Source organism: Sinocyclocheilus rhinocerous, unplaced genomic scaffold, assembly GCF_001515625.1.
Source record: "Sinocyclocheilus rhinocerous isolate Xijiao unplaced genomic scaffold, SAMN03320098_v1.1 scaffold297, whole genome shotgun sequence".
In the NCBI taxonomy this organism is placed as follows: Eukaryota; Metazoa; Chordata; class Actinopteri; order Cypriniformes; family Cyprinidae; genus Sinocyclocheilus; species Sinocyclocheilus rhinocerous.
In genome coordinates, this window is record NW_015649240.1 from 963429 (window position 1) to 977202 (window position 13774).

The 13774-nt window shown below is 40.6% G+C and overlaps 2 protein-coding genes across 5 annotated transcripts in view; one reads left to right on the forward strand and one right to left on the reverse strand.

Annotated features, from left to right (window-relative positions):
• LOC107710452 (FERM and PDZ domain-containing protein 4-like) overlaps positions 1 to 6949 on the forward strand; it is a 43331-nt gene extending 36382 nt beyond the window's left edge. The window contains exons 15-16 of the mRNA XM_016515218.1: positions 674 to 1702; positions 2033 to 6949. Of these exons, the coding sequence (XP_016370704.1) occupies positions 674 to 1702; positions 2033 to 4494 (3491 nt within the window). The 3' untranslated portion in view covers positions 4495 to 6949. The remainder of the gene's footprint in view (positions 1 to 673; positions 1703 to 2032) is intronic.
• Positions 6950 to 9562: 2613 nt separating this feature from the next.
• The window catches only part of LOC107710480 (solute carrier family 25 member 51-like), an 8769-nt gene continuing 4557 nt past the window's right edge, over positions 9563 to 13774 (reverse strand). The window contains exons 2-3 of one of the 4 annotated variants that reach the window (XM_016515257.1): positions 13305 to 13341; positions 9563 to 11405 (exon numbers count right to left, since the gene is read on the reverse strand). In XM_016515257.1, the coding sequence (XP_016370743.1) occupies positions 10421 to 11338 (918 nt within the window). In that variant the 5' untranslated portion in view covers positions 11339 to 11405; positions 13305 to 13341 and the 3' untranslated portion in view covers positions 9563 to 10420. Of the gene's footprint in view, positions 11406 to 12961; positions 13342 to 13774 lie in introns of all 4 variants that reach the window. The other 3 variants (XM_016515258.1, XM_016515256.1, XM_016515259.1) reach the window with 3 other exon arrangements.

A 13774-nucleotide genomic window follows, 5' to 3' on the forward strand; every position in this document is an offset into this window, starting at 1 on the left:
TAGGGGCGTGTTTGTTTTGGTGATTTCAAATATAAACAGTGGCTACCAGAAATCCCTCACTCTGCCTTTAAGGACAAAAATGTCCCCTTGAAACCCATTAAAACTGCTATTTTTAATCGCAGTTCCATTTAACTGTAAAATGATGCAATTTTTGTTTATAGGCTTTCATTCTGTTGGCAAGGCTTTAAAATTACATTTTTAATTATTGTTTACCAGATGGTGCCATTTTTTTCAGGTTTGGCCTATAAAGCAAATACTAGTTGAAAATATAAAAATAGCAGCTAATTCAAAATAATAAATACTAGTACATAAATAATACTAAAATAACACTGATCGGATGGCTTGGCTACCCAGCACAATGCCACAAAAATAAAAACCAAGCAAGAGACAAAGTGTTGCACACTGCATGTAGTGGTTGCAACTTATGAGGACAAAATATTTACTCAAATTCAATCAGTCAAAAAATTACTGTGGTGGTACCATTGTTCAGTGATGGTATTAGACTATGGTACTTTGAAATATACTGAAAATCATGAACCTTGGTGTTTACATGGTACTTCCAAGAACACCACTGTACTACTATGGGATTTATTGGTTACATTATATTATACATTTTACAATATATTATACTAAATGCTATATAAGTTATGTTTAATGTGTTTGTTATGCATAGGGTATGTTTATCGGTGTGGAAGTGATTCAGGAGACAGTTCAGAGGATGACTACGCCATGGAGGGACTGCTGGACACTCAGCTGTCAGAGGACACTATGTCCACTCATACAAATGATGGCACGGAGGAAGGAGAGGAAGCTGAGGGGAAAAGTGAAGCAGATGCAGAAAAGGTCAGAGTGATTGTAATGCATCCCTTTTTAGAGGTCGAAGGAGATGAGGCGAGCAAGAGAGAGTCTGTTGGAGATGAGGATTATGCCATGACAATGGATTCCCTTTTGGAGACAGGTTGGTACTCGGACCCTCGAGTCAACAGCAGCTTTTCCAGTTTGTCTAGTAACTCGCTAAATGCACTGGAGGAGAGTATTAAGGCAGCCATTGGTGGGCTTGGTCATATGGATGTGTCTCTGGAAGAGAAACCCAGTTCTGGTCTTGTCTCTGGTGCATCGAGTCTGAATGTCCACCACCCTTTCCTCCTGGAGGTGCCAGAGCATTTGGATGAGAGAGGCAGTTCAAACAAACTCAGACGACCTTCAGACCTGACCTACAATGATTACTCAGTTCTGCGCTTCTCTGAGCTCTCACAAATGTCTGACAGCTTGCCAAGCCCACCTGCGGCCAGCGATGATGCATTGAGTGAGGAGGATGAGGATGATGAAGGAGGAGACAGTGGAAAAGACGGTCGCATTTCCGCCATGTCAGCAGAATTTGAGGCTGTGTTAGCTTCTTGTACCCCTAACAGCATAAATGCTAAATTAGCAGGAGTGAACTTTCAGGCACTCTTCACCAGGATTCACAACCATCCAGCATGTAGACAAGAGAGAAACAGCTTCCCACAGAAAAAGACAAATAAAGCTAAACAACAGGGACCATCTTCAAAATTAACAGCACAATATGTGCTGATGAGAGCTGTGAACACAAATGTCCCTGAAAAATCAAAGGACTCCAGAGACAGTTGTTCAGAATCTGAGGATGAATTTTTTGATGCCCAAGATCGATTTACCCCTCCCATCAAAGAGAAATGCCTCACAGGTCAGTGAACCATCTATTTTTACCACAAAACATTTGTGCATTCCGAAGAAGAATGTTCCAGGTTCAATACAAGTTAAGCTATATCAACAACATTTATAGCATAAAATCCATTACCCGTCAAAACAAGTTTCTCTGTCTTTTACTTGCATTGTAAAGAGGAATTTGTCAAAATAGGTTTTTGAAGGTAATCAACATTGTTAAAAATGTTGTTGATAAATCTTAACATTTATTGAACCCAGAATATTCCTTTAATGTTCAATATCTAGGTTTTTTATGTTTTTTTTCAACTTCTGTACACGTCTCTCTTACCTCTTTCTTATTCTTTTGCAGAGAAAACCTCAGATTCTGAGAACAAACATCCTTCTTTTAGTGACCTTAAGGTTAGTGTGGACAAGACAAAAGCTCCGGAATCCAAAGACAAAAAAGAGAAGGACAGTGCCACACCAGAGAACCTCAAAGAAAACCCTTCTCTTGCCAACCATTTCACCCCTGCAATCCCTGAGTCTAAAAACCCTGAACTGGAGGTCCATCAGCCCTCACTGATTTTTCTCCCTAAACCTACACCTGTGGAACCTAAATCTTTATCTGCTAACCACTCCACGGGGCAGAAAGCCCAGCACTGCAATGGAGACGTCCCTGGTCGAAATCCACACTTATCATCGCAGCTTCTAGAGATGGAGCCAGACACCATGGAGTTTAAACCAGTCACAGGGCCTGGACCACCAATGTCTTCCTCATTAATTACGGCTGTACGCCAATCTGCCTTTCCCCAACAGACCTTAGTACACCCAGAGAATGTTCAAAATGGACCCAGACCACAAAATGGAATATCTGACCAGGTCCCGGCCAGTCTAGAAAAAGAGATTACTCCAAATCATGTGGATCTTGAAGGACTTGACAGTCAAGATATTAAGCCAAATCAGAAAGAGCCAACAAATGCCAAAGGAACAACTGAATTTGAGAAAATAACAGCAGACAGCAAGAGTCCTCTACAACAACAATCATCAGACTCTCTTGAAACCAGAAAATCAGAAAATAAAGTGCCCCAGATGAACACAAAGCCCCCAATACCTCCCAAGCCATCATTCATTGGTTTACAGCCATCCACAAAGGCAGTTAATGCCCAGTCACAAAAACCTGAGGAAAAGACAAAAGTTCCCCCCAATGGTCTTTCTCTACACCCCTGGTCTCAGAGAAATGGTACCAGTACCTCCCCACCCTCTACACTGAGTAAGGGTGTTTCTCTAAGTCATGAGAACCTAAGAACTGAACTAAAGGCTGAAAGCTCTACAGTCAAACCGACAAGTGCTTCAACCACTCCTACCCCATCTCCATCTCCCTTACCTTCTCCTTCAGTTCAGTCTATAAATATTGTTCCTGAAGATCCAGCTCAAACTGGGACTAGCTTCCCCAGCAGAACAGGCTCGTCCGGACGTCTGTCTGCCACAGCCTTGCGGGGAAAAATTCAGGATATGCCCTGGTACCTCACCCGTTCCCAAGAGATCTTGGGGACAGTAGCACTCAGCAACACTATTTCATCGACAGGCAATAAAACAACCATTGCAACAGATGTTAATCATGAATCCAAGAAGGTATCTCCCAAAGCCACTTCAGTGCCATCTTTGATTGACTGGAAAGAGAAAGATGCTGAAGTAGTCATTGTGAAGCTCAAAGATGGACCTGAGGAAGTGACCCCAACTCCCGTGAAGGACACCAACAGGAAACCTCCAACATCATCAAGCCATCCTGACCTGAGGCAGAAATTGTCCACAGAAGCTAACGAGTTGCACAGGCATTTTGGGACCTGCAGGTCCGAACAACCTCAGTCACACAAAGGTAACCCTTCAGAGATTCGACTTGACAATGATTCTTCTCTATCCTCCGCAAGTCCTTCCCATCATGATGCATGTGGCTGCCATACCGTTTATGCCAACTGTTTCAGCGGAGATACAGAGGAAAACTGCAGCTTTGATGATGATCTGACTGTTTATGAGTTCTCCCGTCGAAACCGGATCAGTAAACCACCTCAACCCACCCCGGTTCCTTCCCCTGCAACCCTCTCTGGTCCCTCACCAAATGTTCTCTCCCTACTCAGAGATTCCCCTCGTCCCCTATCCTCATCCTCAGAACTCAGTCCACTCCTGGTCCCACCCAGACCTCTGGAATCTCTGCCTTTAGACCGTGGACCAATAAATAATCCGCTCCACTTTCTGCAAGGCCACCATTATGCTACCGGTCAGAAAGGTACAGGGCTTAAAGACGGCTATGCCTGTTTGCAGCGAGATATTGATGAACTTCTTTTGGTTTTGAAGAAAGGACCTTCTGTAGTATACCCTCCAACCCACAAGGGGGAATGCGAAAATGGCAATGTGAATGGGAATTTGCTTTCAGAGACAGAAAGATGCCTGGTTCAGGCAGAGGCACGGAGATTGGCGTCAGGATGTCAGAGAGCCACACGGGTAGGATGGGCACCTGACGATGCTCTTCTATCCCTCGGTAACAGTTTTGGAGCTCTAGTGCAACTTACCTCAACCTGCATGCGAGTTCCCTGTTCGGATTGTGGAGGGTGTCATGGGGATATTGATGCAGATGAGGCCTTGAGGAAGCTCGAGGAGATTGTGGACCTGTATAAGGAGTTTGTAGGTGCTGTAGAGACGGCTAGAGAGGGCGAAGGTGTCAGGCTCTTAGCCAAGCAGTGTACGGTTCTTATTTCAACCGTCTTCTCACTAACACAACTGTTTCGGACACGAACACCAGACATAGACAATGGAAATGTACCTCTGAACTTTTAAATTTTACCTTCCGGCACCCTCTTAAGGGACTGTAGAGTGTGAGCATAGAATTGTACTTAACGTAGCGATGCCTTTCTGGCATCTAAAAACTTTTGTGTGCTGGCACACAAGAATAATAGTAAGTGCCGTGAACGTACACACACAGTAAGCAAACTAACATGTCAGAACTGTTATGTGTTAACCTGTTTGTCTTGCCAAGTCTCCCTATAAATGTAGTGGAATTATGCATTCAGACATAGCTATTTTCTAACGGTTCTTTAATTCCTGATGTATGTACAGTATGTAGTAGGTATTTATTTTTTACATATAGTATATGCGCACCGTGGTTTCTAACCGACTATACCTGTATTTTGTTTGTTTTTTGTTGTTTTTTTGTTGGGTATATGTGAATCCCTACCTCTTGCTCTAATAACTGAGATAAACAGTGTTATGAAGCTTCACTTGTTTTCATGTTTAGTTTAGTCATGCTGCTCTTTACAGATTGAAGGAAGAAAGTGAATGGACACTCCACTAACCCCTAACAATAGATGCTGGGACAAACACTAAGAAGCCCAAATACTTATGCAGTAACGTTTCACAGGACTATCCAAAGGACTTTCACTTCATTTTGTCTATGATACCTTTCTGGCTGTAGAATGAGAGTTGATGGCAATAGAAGTGCGGCAGTTTGGCATTTTTCTACCTGTATGTCGGTGTGTCAAGTTTGGCTTTTGATGTTAGTTTTTATATTGGCCTACCAGCAGACTGTTAACCACAGAGATCAGTGTGGTCCAAAGACATAATAGCACAATTGGGGCATTTACACAACAACAGTGTCATTATATTACTGTAGCACCCTGTAAAACCAATCCCAATGATAGCCAAACCACACAATTTCTCACTCGTCTGTCATTTTTGACTATGCAAGCATCACGATTTGTATCCACATTTTTCCACATATTATACTTTCTTAAATTTTATACATATTAATACATACATAATTTTCCATTTGTTATGAATCACTAATATTTCGCTTTAGAGGACTTCCCTGACAAACCTAGGCCTTATATTTTATCTTGGAAGATTGTTGTGAAAGCTTGTTTGATTGCATCATTATGCAAATACAGCGTATATATTTATTTTGCCTTCTGTTTATTTAAACAAAAGGTTCAGTTGGAAATGTTCTTTCTTCCACTTTTGTAAGTGGTGAACAGCACCATATTTAGCATACATTAAATAGTTTACTCATTAGTAAAAATCATCTTTGAGTAAGGCCAGAAACATACTCCATGCAAGTATGTGAATGCAAATTCTTCTGGCGAAACCAGCTCAATTTCATTGCGTAACACATAATGCAGAGCAAGTTGCGTTGCCTTCTTTGCAATATTGCAGTGGGTGGTGTAGTGAGCACTGGCATAAACTGCCTACTATCATGGCAGAGGAAACTCTTGCCGAGCATGTTTAAAGCTGGCTACCTGAATAAAAACACATCTGAAGACATCTGAAGCCTCCTTGAGTGCTGAGTTTGTTTAGAACTGCACAATTGCAATGCATCGTTCAAGCCTTCAAATCTGCATTTCTGCACTTGCATGGAATGTTTCTGGTCTAAGAATGACGATTTTAGATTTGGCTGTCATATTCACAAAAAATATGATTGGGGAGACTATAAAAGATCTACGCTTGGAATTTTGAATACTTGAGCCCTGGTGATTCAGTTGCCCTTTGTTCCTGATCTCAGACCAGTATTTTGTCGTAGAAAGGTAAAGGGTGAAAATTCTCACTGGCTGTTTCTAGATCAGGTTTCAAAAGGCAACATGCACCTACAATACATAAACAATTAAGTTGCCCAGATCACATGACCAAACTTGAGGTCAGTGGATGGATTATGACATCATCCTTGTTCAGTTCAATTACTTGACATTAGAGAAGTGCTTACAGATGGCAAGAATATCACCCAAATTGGACACATCCCTCCCAATAAACACACAGACTGCCAGATTGTGGTTATCAAGTCAGAAAGCTAGTTTGCATGAAGAGAAACGTCATGAGAAGGTAAGAGACAAATATGTTGTTATTATTCAGTCTTTTCAAAGGAACCATTTTGATATCGAACTATCAGAGAGCAAACTTATTTCTGTATTAAATCTTCCTGTCATATGAAGGTTCTAAGAATGACGAAGACTAAATGGAACTGCCTTTGCATTTGAAGCAAATATGAAGCAAAAAAAACGATAAGGGCCATTTGTATTGAGATGTATGCAGACGATTGTGTTTCAAAGTGCACAAAATAAAATCTTAAATGTGGCTGTACATGAATATAAAGGCAAATATGTGAATGAAATGAGAAGGGACAATCGAGAATCTGGTTTGCATTCCCTCTACTGTGTTCATGATAATAAAGGTTTGATTTTGAATGACAAATACTGTGGATCTAATGCATTTTTTTGTGTTGTGTGGCTTTTTCATTTTCTTTTAGGCAAATATATAATTTCTTACATCTTTCTTTTGATTTTGGGTTAAAATATGACCTGGACGCTCTTGACAGGTTTTGTGAGATTTTGGTGAGTGATTTTTATATATTTTGGGGCTTTAATCTCAAAAGCTGTGACGTGTTATTTTACAATGTTTTGTCTTTTCTAACAGTCTGATTTCTAGTTTAACACACCTACTAAAACACTAAATTGTCTGTCAGACTATATTTGAGTTTGCAGGAGATTACAGATTAGGCCTGGGATTATACTCAACCGAAATCTTTCACAGTTCAAACTGAGGGAATGATGGGATTGTGCTGGAGCTGTTTACTGGCAGACACGCTCGCTGTAATCTGTGCCTTTTCAACAGAGAAAAGTTTTAATCTGTAGTAACTCTGAAAGATATTTTTGTAGCCTTTTCGATTTAAATTTTAAATGTCATAGGAAACCTTTTGCTTTAGGTAATTTAACACTCAGTTAAGGCATAGTTCACCCAAAAATTTAAATTCTGTCATTATTTACACACACTCATGTCGTTTGTTGGTAACCAAACAGGTTCAGTTCCCATTGACTTCCATTGTATTTTTTGTCCATATAAAGTCAATGGGGACCATCAACGGTTAGGTTACCAACATTCTTCACAATATCTTCCTTTGTGCTCTGCATAAGAAAGTAAGTCATACAGTTTTAGAACACCGTCAGGGTGAGTAAATGATGACAGAATTTTCATTTTTGGATGAATTATCTCCTCCGCATCACCGTAGCGCCATTTTGGAGAGTGTCCACTGAACGCATAGCGTATGCTGTTGTGTCAGCCGCACCACACGGATACGCCGTTTTCGTTCAAATCAAAGCGTAAATAAACGTAGAAAACGTATCCGTGTGCTGCGGCTGACACAGACAAGTAGAACAGTATACGCAGTTTACGTTCAGTCGATATTCTCTAAAATGGCGCTACAGTGACGCGGAGACGACGAATTGTTGAATAAAGTTATTTTTGTTTTCTTTGCGTACAAAAAACATTCTCGTCGCTTCATAAAATTCAGATTGAACCACTGATGGCAGATGGACTATTTTGACAATTTCTTTCATACTTTTTTGGGCCTTGACAGTGTTATTTCCTTGGCAGTCAATGTGACAGTCACAAGCCTCCCGGTTTTCATCCAAAATATCTTAAATTGTGTTCCGAAGACAAACAAAGCTTAAACAGGTTTGGAACGACATGGGGGTAAGTGATTAATGACACAATTTTCATTTTGGGGTGGAGTAACCCTTTAAAGTTAAAAGAACCAATCATTCTTTTTGTTTATTTATGAATGTATACAACCTGGAGCAGTCAGAAAAACATGATTTGATCTTAAAATCAAAATGTATATCATTATTGTCTGATTATTTTCCCACATTGAGTTGTGTTAAAGGTGACATTGACCTTTTTTATATTTTAACCCAGAACAGCCAAGCAACCATGTAACATTACCCTGTTATGGTGGCCAATTTTGCACTACTCAAATTTACTAAAGAAAACAAAAAAATCTATTCAAGTTTTTAAATTGTATCGCAATTCTGAAACACATAGGTATTTGTACGAAAGCAGGAGCCACTACAGAATCAAAATGTTTTTAATTCAAATAAAACGTCCGGTCTACTGCCTCCATCAACCTATAATCGTTTAGGATATTTTTCCAAACCAATCCCTGGGATTTACTCACGGCTCAGAGAAGGAAAAGCCACCCACATGATGCCCTGAGATGGTGCTGCCAAACGGCTCTAAAAGCATCTGTCCTTGAATGCCATTTGACCCTGTGTGATGGGATGTTTCCGTGTCTTTCTCTGTCCCCCGGAGGTTAACACTGTCTGAGCAGAACGGAGGGAAGTGCACGGCTTCACATAATTAAGTACAGGGCTTTAAAGTGTGTGAATGATGAAAGGCTTGAAAAGAAAGAAAAATTGCTGTTCCAAAATGTAGTCCGCTGCATAGTGGTCTACAACTACTTTTAAAGCAGCATCCTAACCTAACTCAAATGCAACCTTCTAAGTGACTGATTTGAATGCAACTTAAGTAACACACAAAGAATTATTCAATAGCATGGGTGATTTGAACAAAATCATGATACATATTACAATATAGTCTGTAAAGCTGCTTTCAAATATGTATATTGTGAAAAGCATTATGCAAATACACCCGCCTTGACAAATATGGAGCTTATAATATGACAAAACTAATTGAATTTGTATTGTGTAAATTAAATTCAGAACTATGTTAAAATGCCACATAATATTCAGTTTTGTTAAATGACACTTGTCAATAATTCAAATTTACACAATATAAATTCAATTTGTTTTGTCATATTATAAGCTCCATAGACAAATAACTCTCCTCATGTCAAGTGAATGGTGTTAGCATGTTGCTAAACTAAGGACAGACACTCTAATAAGCATAATATTTATACCAATAATATACCTAATATTTAGGTATACAAAGGACCAAATATTAGGTAAAAAATTACACATAAAATAACAGACAAGTAATAAAGTAAATAGTCTGTTTTGATCTCATGTTGACTTTGAAGCATCATAAACGGTTCAGTAATGACACCCAGAACGCAATAAGTGGAATTACTTGTTTACTTTCCACCCACAACAATGTGAAAATGTCATTCATGTCACAAAACATTGGTTACATAAAAATAGCATTTCATGAAAATGATCACACATCTTTGAATTCATCAGGACTTTTACTGATTGGCAAAAACACTAGCATCATGGGCTTGTACAGACGTCTCTCGCTTTGTGTGGTCCACAAGTCACACCCATTTACGAACCATCGATCAACCTGCACGTAACACTTACAATGACACATGGCTTGTAATGCTCCAGTCCAGAGTTTGTGCATCAGGTATTTTAAACAAAACAACAGAAAATAAGTAGAAATGTACTGTCAGTAGTGCAACTCTGTGCTTTCTCCATCCGTGTCCCACAGACCCCCAAAAAGTGAGTAAAAGAGCCACTAAAAAACTGATATGAGAACCAGGACATGTGGCGATATATTTCACAACACTTATAGTAGCCAAGTAATATGGGTGGACTTTATATGTAGTTATCAGCACATGGATGGTGTCCATCCATAATTATACAGATCATTAAGTGCAGATGTTAAAGGAACAGTCCACATAAAAATGGAAATTCTGTCATCATTTACTCACCCTCAAACCTGTATGACTTACTAGGTAGTCAATGGGACCAGAAACAATAAAATATCTTCTTTCATGTTCCACAGAAAAAAGAAAGCTTTAGAATGACATGAGGGTGAATAAATGATGACAGAATTCCATTTTTGGGTGAACTATCCCTTTAAGTGCAGATGTTAAGTGCACTAGGGGAGGTGGCAGTGTCCAGACCTCTTTTAAAGAGGTAAAAAAAAAAAAAACTCAATTTGGCTTAGTTCAGAAAAAGTGCACTCCGCCATCCACCCGTCTTCAGAAAACTTTCAGGAGAAGCTCGTAAGTTGCATTGATGATCCCCCACGACAGAAGAGATCGGTGGTAGTTGAGCGTCGCTCCGCGGAAGAGCAGCACGATGCTGCCGCCGCGTTCCCGCCACACCGTCATCAGCACTTGATGGCAAGGAACGAACTCGCCCCCGACTTGAGCCTGAGCTCGAGATTTGACCACGTTCAGAGGGTAGAACATGATACCCAGCGCTGCCCCCAGCAGCCCGCCGCACACAAAGTCATTGGCCATGTGGCCCATACGGGTTCGGGCATCAGGCAGCTGCTGCTTAATTGGCCCACGCAAGCCGAAGAACAGAATGTTACTAGGCCCGTTTCGCAACAAAACCGGGACCAGCCCGCGGTAGCACTCCCTCACACCGTAGTCCCGCAGGAGAGTCCGGAAGGTGTGGGCGGTGTTATTGAAACGCCCGTTGTGCCTGTGATCCTGAAGCAGTGTTTGCACCCTTTCGAACGGCGTAAGGGCAGCCTCAGCCGTCCCGGCCAGCGCGGCGGCGACGCTCCGCGTAACAAGCTCAGGCGCACCACTTCTGTGGGCATGATGCAAAAGCAACCGGGAAAAATCCTCATACAGGCCAAACATGATGGCCACGGTGGTGGTTTTCTGCAGCAGTGGAGGCAGGAGCCCTCGGTAGAGATGTCTCAACCCTTCCCTCTGCAACTGACGGACGGCTTCGGTCACTCGAACCCCGTGAAGCTGCTGCCGGAACAACACTTTCTGAATAGGAAAGGTCACGATGATGTTGGTGAACGCAGCAAGTGAGCCGCACACGTAGTGCTTTCCCCGAGCACCCAGATTGGCCCCTATTAGCGCGTGGCCACCATTACCCAACTTGCCCTGCGGTTGCCGGGCCGAATCTGGGTCCATAGTAGTAACCACCCCCATAGTAAACCAAGCATTGGACTGATCAGCAGAAGCAATCCAGGTAAACACCCATCAACAGCATTTCAAGCTGTAAGAAAGAGAAAATAAAGCATAAGAACAGTCAAACGTATCTTGATAATAAAGCATAAGAACAGTCAAACGTATCTTGATAAGTTTTATGAGTTGATTCAATCCAAACGTGTTTTATTGGCCAGTGGTTTCAGGTAGGAGTCAAATCTTTTGAAACCATTTTGCGTCATTATCTGCTGAGATAAGACACGTTGCCTAACCACAGATCAAGTGACCCAGACAGAAAGAGGGCAGGAGGACAGGCTACTGAACCATATCAACCTAAAACCTAACCTATATATTGTTTGTCATATGGCAAGATAAAAATAAATAAATAAATATATATATACACCCCTAAGACCTTCGTTCACCTTCAGAACACAAATTAAGATATTTTTGATCAAATCCGATGACTCAGAGAGGCCTCCATTGACAGCAACGCCACCCAAACTCTCAAGATCCATAAAGGTACTAAAGACGTCGTTAAAACAGTCGACGTGACTACAGTGGTTCTACAATAATTTTATGAAGCGATGAGAATACATCGTGCGCAAAAACAAAACAAAAATAATAACTTTATTCAGCAATCCGTTCTCTTCCGTCATTATCCTTACGCGGTTAACCCAGTAAGCAGTGAAGGCTTCCGTGTTCTACGTTCGAACGCCGGCTCATTATTGGCCAAAGCTGCACATGTGAGCAGCGCGACACATGCGTGTGATGCTGATGCAGGAGCCGTCCAATAATGAGCCGGCGGTCTGACGTAGAACCTGGAAGTGCTGGACGTAAACAATGTATGAGAATGACACAGAAGAGAAGAGGTTGTTGAATAAAGTCTATTTTTGTTTTGTTTTTGCGCACAAAAAGTATTCTCGTTGCTTCATCAAATTATTGTAGAACCACTGTAGTCACGTCGACTGTTTTAACGACGTCTTTAGTACCTTTATGGATCTTGAGAGTTTGAGTGGCGTTGCCGTCAATGGAGGCCTCTCTGAGCCATCGGATTTGATCAAAAATATCTTAATTTGTGTTCTGAAGATGAACGAAGGTCTTAGGGGTGTGGAACGACATGAGGGTGAGTAATTAATGACAGAATTTTAATTTTTGGATGAACTAACCCTTTAAGTGTTTATTTTATTACACTTTATCTATACATTTCTGTAGATTTCAACTACAATATATATCTGTAATGGCTTTAAAGGTTTTTTTTAATGAATTTTTTCTTCTTCATCAGCACTTACATAAACCATACTTTACAGTCTATCTATCTATCTTTTTTTAAATGAGTGATAAAAAGAGAAATCCAAAATCCTTTCTGTAAAAACCTTTAACTAATATATCAACATTTCAAATTTAAACAAGAACTTTGAGCCTGGCTTTATTCAATGTTCAGATTTCTGTTCTGGAAATGTATGCAAATCATTGCATATTTAAATTACATAATGCCTTGCTTGCATATTTAAACAACATTTCAGAAAACCTGTAATACAAAACAATTGTCTTAATGTAATATGAATAATCAACTGGGTAAGTATGGTGATATCTATTTGATAAAAAAATTAACCAAAATTTACTCACCCTCATGTCAATCCAAATATGTGTGACTTCATGTGTAACACAAAGAAAGATGTTTTGAATACTGTTCACGCTGATCTTTTCTATTCAATGCGAGCATATATTTAACATGGACACAAGATATGTTGTGCAGACTTTCATGTTAATGATGTCAAATGCGTCATAGATTTGAGCAAGTAAGATTTGAGAGCATGTTAAATTCCGTATAACTACTTCATGAGACTTGAAATATAGTGCACATATAGTCATATAAGGTGTTTTGTTGTGCTTTTTGACAGTTCCTGTTTGCTGTGTGCTTTTGCTGTTGCCTTACATGAAAGAGCAGTGTCATGTTACTAAACATCACCTGCTGTGTTTCCAGGAAGAAAGAAAGTCACACGGATCTGAAATGACATGAAGGTGAATAATAACATTTCACATCATGACAACGATTCCTTAACACTGTTTAAAGGGGTCATATGATGCGATTTAAATTACCTACCTAAAACGGCTCGTTCTAACACGCCCCCACATACCTACGTCACTATCTGGGAAGATTTGCATAACGCCGCCCAAATGTTCACGCAAAGAAAGGCGGCGTAACTTTTATTCTCGCTGTAGTATTGTTGCCGCCGCCATGTCGTGAAGGCGCTGTGTGTTTCTTTGTGAAAGCGAAACTACTTTGTTTGGCCTTCCAAAAGAGGACAATATCTGCTTCGTCATGCCTGGAGCTGATCCGTGATGGTTGCTGAGGAAATACAATAACTTTGCGCTGTGGATCGCTGGATCGGCTTTCACTGTGGACGAAGCGGAGTCCAGCCCGGAGTCGTCACATGT